The sequence below is a fragment of the Pleurodeles waltl genome, chromosome 12, assembly GCF_031143425.1.
Source record: "Pleurodeles waltl isolate 20211129_DDA chromosome 12, aPleWal1.hap1.20221129, whole genome shotgun sequence".
Lineage (NCBI taxonomy): Eukaryota > Metazoa > Chordata > Amphibia > Caudata > Salamandridae > Pleurodeles > Pleurodeles waltl.
Genome location: NC_090451.1, coordinates 306,691,617 through 306,704,195, shown reverse-complemented (window position 1 = coordinate 306,704,195; position 12,579 = coordinate 306,691,617). Strand labels below are relative to the sequence as shown.

Genomic DNA, 12,579 nt, shown 5'->3' with positions numbered 1-12,579 from the left:
GGCCCCATGGTGTTGGAATGGGAGGAAATGGTGCAACACCTCCACTCCGCGCTTAAATTGCCACCACTAAAGGATTGACTATAGCAACTCTAAATGCACAGGGTCTCATTTTGCCAAAAAATGGTGTGTATCCCAAATCTTTACCTCCGCCTCCACCAAGACAAAGGGGGTGGCTATCCATATGAGAGCAGGTGTCCATTTCTGCCACAACTGGACACTTAGGGATTGGAGTGGGAGGGCTATCCTGGTCAGGTGATTGACCCTGTCACCTTTGTTATGCACAGCCCTGACTTCTCCAGTCCTAGGTGTAGCCACCCACTACCCTGAGGCCCATTTGACACCATGACCGGGGGTAAAATTAACGACTTAGTAAACGTGTACCACCTCTGGGCTAACTACACCCCTAAGATGGGCTACCCAAGGTGGCCACTCGAAAAAGGGTTCCACCATTTTGTTTTTTGGTCAGAACTAGGCCTCCAGGGATAGGAATATGCCCACAACCCCACAGGAAGTGGTCATGACAGGGTGTAGACACCCCCAAGGTTAAGTGACCAATTGGTTACTACCCTACACTCCCCAAAAAATGCCCCTAAATTCAGTATTTAGACAGCTGCCCAGCACCAGAAGCCAGATTCGCCTGACAACCACAAGAAGAGGACACAGAAGAGCTGGAGGAGCGAGAACGGTAGACGTCTGGTTAACTTTTGGTGCTAAACCCTGCCCGCTTAACTGTTGCCATCCTAATAAATTGCAACGTCACAACTCGTCCTGCTGCTGTGGGGACACCAAAAGTCTCAGAGGTTCTCCAGCAGTTCCCCAGCCCATCGGCATCTCCCTTGGAGTGGAAGAGCCACCTTCCTGCTTCTTGCCGGCACCAACCGCAAAAATCCAGTCCATTGACCTGCTAACCCCAAGGTCCACCACTGCAGCAGCCATCCAGGAGGAGGTCCCCTTGCTCCAAGAAGTCAGTCCTGTCTCCTCACCAAGTGAGAAGACCCAAGGATCGACCGGAGCCAAGCTGCAACAACCCTGGGGTACCAGACCTAGATATCTATGAAAGCCACGAGAAATCAACAATGGCCCCTCTGAGTGTCCCAGGGGACGTAGGAAGAAGCTGCCAGGACCTGAGCAGGGAACTGGAACAGGGTCTGGAGGCGAGCAAACTAGCGGGGTACTGTGGCCCTGGTCCTAGGCAGTTACACGGTGAGGAGATCCGACCACGAGGGGATTGTTTAAAGGTTGGGCTGGAGACCCTGTGCTGGTACTTCGGGAGCGGGGGTATTCTGGGGTTTGAGACCGGACTTCCAATAGGTGAAACCAGCAGGGGATGACGAATTCCCTCCACTACATATCAGCTATAACCCTGGCTTAAATGCAAATTACTGAAGATAGCTACGGACTGCCTCAGAGACCATAAGATCCTGTATTGCTGGGGGTTCCTGACACACCCGTTCTTTCACTAGATGGACAACCAGGAAAACCCAGCTATCATCGCCACATGTGAAGAGGCAGTGACACACTTTGGTCTTGAGAATGACTCCCACCCCACAAAAGTGCAGCTGGACCGTCACCACCCAGGATGGAGAAGGCATCAAATGAGGAATGAGACTAAAGATGTGAAGCATGGAATAACCGTCCGACCTCCAAAGCCCCTCCCTCCTGAGGTAAACAACCAACATGCTGAGACTAATTGACATACCCTGATGGAAATTACATTGCTGGACTCCTAATAATTAAACATAACTGGAGGGTTGCACAAGGATTAGTGGACAGCCACGACCCAGAGGGTCTCATGAAGGAGAAGACGAACCCTGACTTCTAAGAGCTAACCCAATCATTGTCACCAGTAACCAACAGTTATTTTGCTCCTACGTGTTGTGGTGTTTGTTTGTTTTAATGTTTGTGCTTCTGTTTCATTGTTTCCAGGACTAGAATGTAGACCACAGGAAGGTAACCAAATACTAAGCATGGTAGTTATCGCTGGCCCCATGGTGTTGGAATGGGAGGACAAGGTGCAACACCTCCACTCCATGCTTACAGTGCCACCACTAAAGGATTGACTATAGCAACTCTAAATGCACAAGGTCTCAATTTGCCAAAAAATGGTGTGTATCCCAAATCTTTACCTCCGCCTCCACCAAGACAAAGGGGGTGGCTATCCAAATGAGAGCAGGTGTCCTTTTCTGCCACAACTGGACACTTAGGGATTGGAGTGGGAGGGCTATCCTGGTCAGGAGATTGATAGGAGGCGTGATGGGGATGATAGTCTCTGTCTATGGACCTAATGATCCTAAGAACAAATTCTATGGCTAGTGGTTCCCTTTTCTGGCAACCCAAGCTAGTGACAAAGTCATGCTGGGGGGGGTGAGTTTAATGTAGCAGCGGACCCAGCCATTGATAGATCGCATCCCACTTGGCAGCTGATGACACCACCCCCCCTTTCCTGGTCTAGGCCTTGATGATCTAAAACTGATAGATGTGTGGCGCAGTCACCACAAGGGAGAGTGGGATCATACATACTACTCACATGTTCATAGATTCCATTCTACAATTGATTATATTTTTGTTTCTTCGACGGACGTACCTTGAGTGTACTCCTCCGATATAGAATAATAGCATTCTGTGACCCTGTTCTGCGCGGGTATATTCGAGAAGCAGTAGCACACTATTTTACGGAAAATGAGTCAGAGGACTTAACACGGACCACTATATAGGTGCTGCTAAGGCAGTTATATGCAGCAAATATCAGTCACACATCTGCCTATTTGAGAAGGGTCCAAGCTCAATGAATGGAGCTTGAGGCTGAGATAGCCAGATTGGAAGCTGAACTTAAACTAAATTGACCCACAATTACCAGAGATCCCTACGCAAGGCAAGAGGGGAGCTAGAGGCGGTTCTGGTTAAAGACCCCCCACATAAACTACTTGATGAAAAACAATTACATTATGAGAGGGGAAAGAAAGCGGGTCAGCTCCTTGCCCATACAATATGCACTGATAGGCCATGGAACCACATCCAGACTGTGGCAGATCCCTGGATGCGTTAACACAGTATTACACTGAACTGTATAGCCGGGAATACCATTTCCCAGAGGCCCAGGATGACTCCCTGGCAACAATTACCCTGTCTGACCTGGACTTGGAGGCAAGGGAAGAACTAGAGAGGAAGATAACAGAAGAGGAAATATTGCTTGCTATAAAATCCCTTCCGAATAACAAAGCCTCAGGCGCAGATGGGTTTCCTAACTCCTTTTACAAGGCTTTCACTTGCCTACTCGTCCCACATCTCAAGAAGGTTTTCAACTCTTTCTTGGACCCTCGGGAGGTGTCGCCCTCAATGATGGAATGCTTTCTTAAGCTGATCACCAAGCTGGGCAGTGATCCTCAGCTATGCGGGTCACACAACCCAATAGCATCACTAAATAGTGACTTAAAGATTTTGATGAAAATCTTGGCCCGCCGATTTGGTGAGGTATGGCCACGTTTAGTTTCCCCATAGCAAGCGGGCTTTGGCAGGAACAAACAAACAGCGGACAACATTAAATTGGCTATCAACATGGTTGATAAAGTAGGGGTCACTGGAACAGAGGTACTCCAGCTGTCTCTCGATGCAGAGAAGGCCTTTGACTACATTGACTCGTCATGCTTGGCAAAGACTCTTGACAAGACAGCTATGGAACCTCGGATGAAGGCGTACATATTAGATAACTATGCCAAGCCTTTGACGAAGCTTAGAAGAAATTCCCACCTATTGGACCCAATTCCTCTCACAAGGGGCACCTGGCAGAGCTGCTCCCTTTCGCCCCTTATTTTCTCCCTCACCATGGAACCTTTTTATCACAGGATCATGGCAAACCCACTGATCAAGGGCGTTTCAACTAAACAGACACTTTTAGTGGACAGTGTTTTATGTTTCTAGACAGAATCCATTTAATCGATTGTAAGGAAATGCATCCTTGGCATGGTTACCCCCTGACTTTTTGCCTTTGCTGATGCTAAGTTATGATTTGAAAGTGTGCTGGGACCCTGCTAACCAGGCCCCAGCACCAGTGTTCTTTCCCTAAACTGTAAATTAGTCTCCACAATTGGCACAACCCTGGCACTCAGGTAGCACAACCCTGGCACTCAGGTAAGTCCCTTGTAACTGGTACCTCTGGTACCAAGGGCCCTGATGCCAGGGAAGGTCTCCAAGGACTGCAGCATGTCTTATTCCACCCTGGGCACCCCTCACTCAGCACATACACACTGCCTCGCAGCTTGTGTCTGTACTGGTGGGGAGAAAATGACTAAGTCGACATGGCACACCCCTCTGAGTGCCATGCCAACCTCACACTGCCTGTAGCATAGGTAAGTCACCCCTCTGGCAGGCCTTACAGCCCTAAGGCAGGGTGCACTATACCACAGGTGAGGGCATATGTGCATGAGCACTATGCCCCTACAGTGTATAAGCAAAACCTTAGACATTGTAAGTGCAGGCTAGCCATAAGAGTATATGGTCTGGGAGTTTGTCAAACACGAACTCCACAGTTCCATAATGGCTACACTGAAAACTGGGAAGTTTGGTATCAAACGTCTCAGCACAATAAATGCACACTGATGCCAGTGTGCAATTTATTGTAACATACACCCAGAGGGCACCTTAGAGGTGCCCCCTGTATACCAACCCAACGTCCAGTGTAGGCTGACTAGTTTCTGTTAGCCTGCCACACACCAGACATGTTGCTGGCCACATGGGGAGAGTGCCTTTGTCACTCTGTGGCCAGGAACAAAGCCTGTACTGGGTGGAGGTGCTTCTCGCCTTACCCTGCAGGAACTGTAACACCTGGCGGTGAGCCTCAAAGGCTCACCCCTTTTGTTACACCACCACAGGGCATCCCAGCTAGTGGAGATGCCCGCCCCTCCGTCCACTGCCCCCACTTTTGGCGGAAAGGCTGGAGGAGATCATTAGAAAAACAAGGAGGAGCCACCCACCAGTCAGGACAGCCCCTAAGGTTTCCTGAGCTAAGGTGACTCCTGCTTTTAGAAATCCTCCATCTTGTGAGTGGAGGATTCCCCCAATAGGATTAGGGATGTGCCCCTCTCCCCACAGGGAGAGGAGGCACAAAGAGGGTGTAGCCACACTCCAGGGCAGTAGCCATTGGCTACTGCCCTCCCAGATCTAAACACACCCCTAAATTCAGTATTTAGAGGCTCCCCAGAACCTAGGAAACTAGATTCCTGCAACCTTAACAAGAAGGACTGCTGACCTGAAGCCCTGCAGAGAAGACGGAGACGGCAACTGCCTTGGCCCTAGCCCTACCGGCCTGTCTCCCCACTTCGAAGAAAACTGCAGCCGTGATGCATCCAACAGGGACCAGCGACCTCTTAAGCCTCAGAGGACTGCCCTGCACCCAAGGACCAAAAAACTCCAGTGAACAGCGGCCCTGTTCAAAAAGCTGCAACTTCCTTGCAACAAAGAAACAACTTTAAAGACTTCAAGTTTCCTGCCGGAAGCATGAGACTTCCCACTCTGCACCCGACGCCCCCGGCTTGACCTGCAGAAAACAAACACCTCAGGAAGGACTCTCCGGCGACTGAGAGCCCGTGAGTAACCAGAGATGACCCACCTGAGCCCCTACAGTGACGCCTGCAGAGAGAAACCTGAGGTTCCCCCTGACCGTGACTGCCTGTTACAAGGGACTCGACGACTGGAACCAACACTGCACCCGCAGCCCCCAGGACCTGAGGGAACCGAACTCCAGTGCAGGAGCGACCCTCTGCCTAGCCCAGGTGGTGGCTACCCCCAGGAGCCCCCCGTGCCTGCCTGCATCGTTGAAGTGACCCCCGGTTCCCTCCATTGTTTTCAATCTAAAACCCGACGCCTGTTTGCACACTGCACCCGGCCGCTCCTGTGCCGCTGAGGGTGTACTTTCTGTGCCTGCTTCACCCCCCCTCCCAGTGCCCTACAAAACCCCCCTGGTCTGCCCCCAGAGGACACAGGTACTTACCTGCTGGCAGATTGGAACCGGGACACCCCTGTTCTCCATAGAAGCCTATGTGTTTTGGGCACCTCTTTGACCTCTGCACCTGACCGGCCCTGAGCTGCTGGTGTGGTAACTTTGGGGTTGCCCTAAACCCCCAACGGTAGGCTGCCTATGCCCCAACTTTGAGACTTGTAAGTGTTTTACTCACCTTCAAAGCTAACCTTTACTTACCTCCCCCAGGAGCTGTTGATTTTTGCACTGTGTACCCTTTTGAAATAGCTTATTGTCATTTTTACAAAGACCTTACATGATATTGTGTTCATTCAAAGTTCCTAAAGTATCTAAGTGAAGTACCTTACATTTGAAGTGTTTAATGTAAATCTTGAACCTGTGGTTCTTAAAATAAACTAAGAAAAGATAATTTTCAATATAAAAACCTATTGGCCTGGAGTAAGTCTTTGAGTGTGTGTTCCTCATTTATTGCCTGTGTGTGTACAACAAATGCTTAACACTACCCTCTGATAAGCCTACTGCTCGACCACACTACCACAAAATAAAGCATTAGAATTATTTCTTTTTGCCTCTAAGGGGAATCCTTGGACTCTGTGCACACTGTTTCTTACTTTGAAATAGTACATACAGAGCCAACTTCCTATATTAGTTACCTGCACTCTTAGAAGAGTTTGAGCGATTTCACCTCATGATGGGGTTCCAGGTGAACTTTCAGAAATCATCAGCTATGGGAGGTGGTACTATCAAGGAAGTTGAAGAAACAGATTGTGGAGGTTTCACGAGGGATTTGGTACATAGGAGTTACACTTCTGCCCACCATCCACGAGGTATCCTCCAGCAAAGTCCTGCCACTCTTTACTCTGTTCAAGGACATATACCAACGGGGCAGACCCGAGATCTCTTGGGTGGGCAAGATAAATTGTGTGAAGATGAACCTACTCCCCAGGCTGCCATACTTTTTCTCCTCCCTCCCAAAGATGGTTCCCCCGGTGACCTTAAAATACATAAACCAGAAGATCAGTGCCTTTATATGGGGTGGAGGGAAAAAAGCCCTGGGTGGCCTGATCCTTGTTGATGAGGGGGCCATAGGAAGGAGGACTAGGCATGCCTGATAGTAAGTGTTACATCTTAGCTGCTCAGCTTAGTTTGGCTATGACCTGTTCACCAGATGCAGAACAGCCGTATTGCAGGATGGATCAAGAAAATAGCCCAGTGCCCTTACACCACCTGCTTTGGCTGCTTCCACTGTGAATGGCCTGACCTAGACCCTGAGGTGTGGACCACAAGGGTAACCCTCCACCACTGGTTGAGGACTCTGAGGACAAAGATGATAACGTCTTATTTCTCCCATCAGACCCCCATTGTCGGAAACCCGGACTTCCCAACAGGGATTACAGACCAACATTACCAAACATGAGAAGGGGTGGGGATTCACTTTGACTAGGACAGTTACACACAGAGGGGGCAAGAAGACTCGGGATCAGATCACTAATGATTTTCTGCTAGGCCCAAGGGACTTATACCAGATAACTAGACCATTACAATGTGACAGTGGAAAGTCCGCACATTATGGGCATGCCACACTACCAGAATTGTAGACATGTTTACAAAGGGGGACACCACCAAAGTGTTAAACCCCTTATACAGAGCACTGGACAGTCCCACCCTACACTGCAACTTCCATACATGCACAAATGGGCCGCTGCCCTCAGCTTAGAACTGACTGAGGGAGATTGGATTCTCAGGTGGAGACCGGCATCACATTAATCACTGACGCCAACAAAGGGCAAATGCTTTTAAAATAATGCTCCGTGGTAGGTGACACCCGTTCGACTAAAAGCTGTGGTGGACACGTGTTGCAAGGGGGGTGTGGAGGTGTGGAGTGACTTGCATATGTAGTGAGAGTGCGCGTACACGCAGCGGTTCTGGAGGCAGATAATGGAGGTTATGAGAGACATAACTAATGTATTGTTCTCCAAGAAGCCAGGGCTAGCCCTGCTTGGAATAATATACGAAGAAGGATTGTCACAACTTTTCCCTTCGGTGGCTAGGCGGATCGCTTGCTAGTAGCATAGCATTGACGAGTGGAGAATCCATTATCCCTAAGGATGTGGTGGACTAAAGTCTGGAATATCTATGCAATGGAAAGATTACACTGGTACAGGACACCATATCAAAATACGAGAACATTTGGACTCCATTCCACATATATTAGAGAACGGACCACAGATGGAGATGACTGGCGTAGTCATTAAGGAGAGACACATGCGGGGGGTAGATTGTGACCACATCTGCCTTATGGGTAATGTCTGTGTGCTGCTCTTGCTTGTTCGGGAGGGGGGCAGGTCAGATTTGTAAGGTGTTGCATACAAGATATTAAACAAAGGTTTTCATAAGCAATATATATCTGGGACTTAAAAATGTTAGTGGTAAAAAATAAAAATAAAAAGTTTGAATATGCTTTATCTAAAAGCGCTGTGACTAGTTTGTAAAGGAGTCCACCAATGTTAATTTTTTTTCTTGTTTCAGGGTTACCTTCCAGAAAGCATGATTGACCGTATATTAACAGGCCCAGTGGTACGCGAAGAAGTAAGCAGGAGAGGAAGGCGGCCAAAAAGTGAAATTGCCAAAGCAAACACGGCAGCATCTGCTGCTTCAGCAACATCTATTACATTGAACCCTTTGTTAGCTAATGGGATGCTTCCAAATGTTGATCTGTCTGCGCTTCAGGCTTTACAACAGAACCTCCAGAGCCTGCAGTCACTGCACTTGACAGCAGGTCTAATGGGAATGCCCGCTAGTCTATCAAACTCAAGGGGAGAAGCTAAAAGCATGGCTGCCATGTTCCCTATGCTGCTGTCTGGAATGGCTGGATTACCCAATTTTCTGGGACTGGGGGGCCTTGTAGCAAAATCATCAGAAATAACTTCAGAGGAAAACAAGGGGAACTCCAGCAGAGATTCCAAGGACGTGGATGCAAAAATTGAAAGGACAGAAACACCAATTGTTGACCATGCCAGCGAAAACTGTGGGTCGTCTTCTCCATCCACGTCATCAGCTACTGCACTAAGTGTAGCGGCTGCCGCCAACCCTTTAGCACTTAACCCTTTACTTTTATCTAATATACTGTATCCAGGGATGCTTCTCACTCCAGGCCTTAATCTCCGAATTCCAAGTTTGTCACAGACGCATATTTTTGATGTACAGGACAATGAAAATAGTGACAAAGGGTTCCCGAAGCCCACAGAGAATAAAGGGGAAGAATCTCCGGTTACAAATCAGGAGAAAAGGGGGACTGAGCAAAGCTCTTACAATGACAACAGCACAGATGAGGGTTCGGAGAAAGCAGATGCTTCAACAGGATCTGATAGCACGTCGTCGTCATCCGAGGACTCTGGTTCTTCCGACGAAGATTAACCTTCAAAGACAATGCACTTAAATTAGAAATGAACTTATTTTTGATTTCCTCGTCAGTTATTTCACTGTAAATAACTCCCAGTTGTAGATTGCATTGATGATTTTACTGACAGAACATTTCAGTATTTGTTTAGAAGTGCAAACTCCTTTCAGAGACGTTTTGCATGTAATATTCTTGAAATTCATGGGTTTCTGAACTTATATGTAGTATCAAAAATACACCATGGTGTAAAATAACGGCTAAAGGCATTATAATTTTTTGGGCGGGTAGGGTTAATTTTATTAAAAGGAAATACAAATTTGCTCAGTAGGAGCTGTATATAATAATATATTTGCGACGAAAACAGAATACTTTATGGATGATGTGATTTAATTTGAGAATATATTTTGCAGTCTCTTTGACACTTATAATTTGCAGATCAAAACTCAGCAATAATTTGGGCAGCTAATGAATGTCATGAAAGCTGTAGAAATTCCACCACCATTGTTTTTACTTGCATGAAAATACCCCATTGGTGCACTGCTGATGTTTCAAATTCAGGTACAAACAAGTCAAAGGGAAGAAAGTGAATCCCTGTCAGCCAGCTATAATTGGCTACCTGTTACCTCAGCAGCATTAGTTTAGAAAGTTTACATGAATTTATTTTCTTGTATTCTTTTTTTATCTCTATTTTTAAGATAATCCATATATTACTTTTGCCAGGCTGAAAGATAACCTCCTTTAGCTGCAAGCCATGGCTTTGTGAAAATTAAAAAAAGAACAGGCTTGAGTGCAGAAGAACACTACATTAAAAAAGGTTTGTTCTTCTTTTGATGCACTTACTTTTTAACATACAGCAAGCAGTTGTAGACCTTCTTGTAATATATTATCTGCTATTGTGCAGAGCCCTCCACACACAGTGGAGACAGGCTAACCACAAAGTGCCACTGATGAGAAGCCTCAGCATTGCATACAGTACATCATGTAAGAACCTCGTTTTGTTTTATTTGTGGGTGTTTTTCTCGGTTTTATGTCATGAAATCCCTTCTACAGTGAGCTAATTATTGATAGTAGAGAGACCAGATCCATAAAAAATACTTTTAGGCGGCAATTATGTAGTGTCGGTTTGGCTAAGTAGATGAGAATCTCTAAAATTCAATATTAGAGTTTGCATTTAGTTTTCAAGAATACTGGGTTTCCGAAAGAAAAATAGATTTGCACTTTTAATATGAAAACAGTATCCTGGTATTTGTCTTCGAACCCAGATTCAGAGAAACCTTTACTGTTATAAGTCTTAGTCTAATGTTTGGTGTTTGAGACGATTCCTTTATTTGCTGACGCTGCTATAACTCTGGCACGGGGTTAAACCATCATTTGAAAGGCTTTTTAGTTCAAAAAGATCCGAAGTGATCCAAATTTGAGCAGTACTGATACATTTCCTAATGCAAGTCCTGGGGCAGGTGGAAACATGCGAAGGGGAGCAGAAGATAAAGCATCAAAATGGGTACATTAGGAGTGAAATGTATATTTTGATAAAGTTTAAATGCCTGCTTTTCTAATGAATGAAATGCTTTGTTTTTATGCCAAGACATTTACTAAAACATGTTTATGTGCAACGTAACAATACCCCTTGATTAGAAACAGTATTAAACGTGATTGATTACAAAGGGATATAAATAGTGTAAGCATCATGTTGGCTACAATAATTTCAAACCAAAATATTTATAGTTCGTTTGTCGGCCCTTCATTTACTGTCTTAGTGACGTTGATCTTCCCTGCCCTTTTGAGGTGATTGTGAAGCATCATGAAAGGATAACTTGCACACCCCATATTTTGCCACTGTGTTAAATGGGACTTTTATTTAACCAGACAGCATCTCTAAAGCAGCCAAAGTTTTTTTTTTTTTTTAAATGACGTGAAAGATAGAATATTTAAACCACAACTTGCAGTACGCGCCGAAAAACCCAAATATTTGTGTTAAATCAAGTTTATATCTATAATGCATTTCTGATAAAAGATAAAGTATTTTCCTAATTGTGATCACTGACTTTGGTTAACATCTGGCAGTTCTCTTTCTGTCTAAACTACGTAATTGCAGTAAACAGAAGCTGTAACTGTATTTTTTTTTTTAATTCCACTTGGTTTACATTTTGGTTTTATTTATAATCGGTGTCCATTTTTTAAGCCCTCTCTCTAATCAACTGAAAAATATGCAAACTTTAAGAGTTAAAGTTAAGGGGCATAAGGTAAATGAAATTACACGGATCCTAAATTTGCAGTTCACAGGATTTCTAAAGTGATAGACAAGTAGGGTGTTGGTAGTTACAAAAAAAGAACTTTAGCTGTTATTGCCTTGTATTTATATATCTTGTTTCAGGCTTCATGATCCAAGACTTAGTCCAGTTATTTTTGGACATTTGCAATATTTGCCACTTGTGTTCTGTGTAGTCTGAATTTGCATTCTGTAGTTGAACAAGCGTCTTAAGTCATTTGTAATTTATTGAATTACTTTCTATGATGTTCTATAGAGCAAATGGAAGTTTAATTATTTTTTATTAAACATATTCTTTGACAACTTTTGATGTCTTTCTCTGCACACAAAGCTCCATCTTAGTAAAGTCAGGCTGTACAATATGTTTGTTTTATCCTCCAGGATTGAACCTTTGAAGATGCTCTGTAGATCTGCATATCTCAAAAGTGAGGACCACAGCCTTAAAATATGTTTTAAGCTCATAGATGTCACTTGAAGGTTGCAGTGATGTCATATGAATTACAAATGGCCCGGTGTCCAGTCTGTTTAAATGTCCACCCCCTCAGAGATAGAAACATCTAAGCTCAGCTCTGCTGTCCTTTCATGCACCATTTATGTGAGGTATTCTTTAAAAAGTAATGTGTGGCATATCGGGGTTTATATGAGTGTATGAATCTTTTTCTTATTGGAAATTGTGCTTTAACTCATGAAACCCCTTTCTACCTTGCGTAGTCTTATCATTCTGGCATTCTTTAACCTTGTATGTTGGTTCACTGACACTGATCCATCAGGGTTTGTTGGTGGACCAGGAAAACAGGGATGGGTGGCCCCTTGTGAAAATATAGCACCTGATAGAGACTTCTAGCTGCAGATTCTTTACCTTTGAAATCACGGGCGTCAGCTTCAAAACCGGAATCTTTTTGCTGAGCAATACCCTGCACACGCCGTCGGGTGGCG

The 12,579-nt window shown here is 45.4% G+C and overlaps 1 protein-coding gene across 8 annotated transcripts in view; it reads left to right on the top strand.

The window, feature by feature from the left end:
- CHD9 (chromodomain helicase DNA binding protein 9) overlaps positions 1-11,946 on the top strand; it is a 1,629,153-nt gene extending 1,617,207 nt beyond the window's left edge. For all 8 annotated transcript variants that reach the window (XM_069216350.1, XM_069216347.1, XM_069216351.1 and 5 more), the window contains one exon: positions 8,504-11,946. In XM_069216350.1, coding sequence (XP_069072451.1) covers positions 8,504-9,391 — 888 coding nt within the window. In that variant the 3' untranslated portion in view covers positions 9,392-11,946. The remainder of the gene's footprint in view (positions 1-8,503) is intronic.
- The last annotated feature ends 633 nt before the right edge of the window (positions 11,947-12,579 follow it).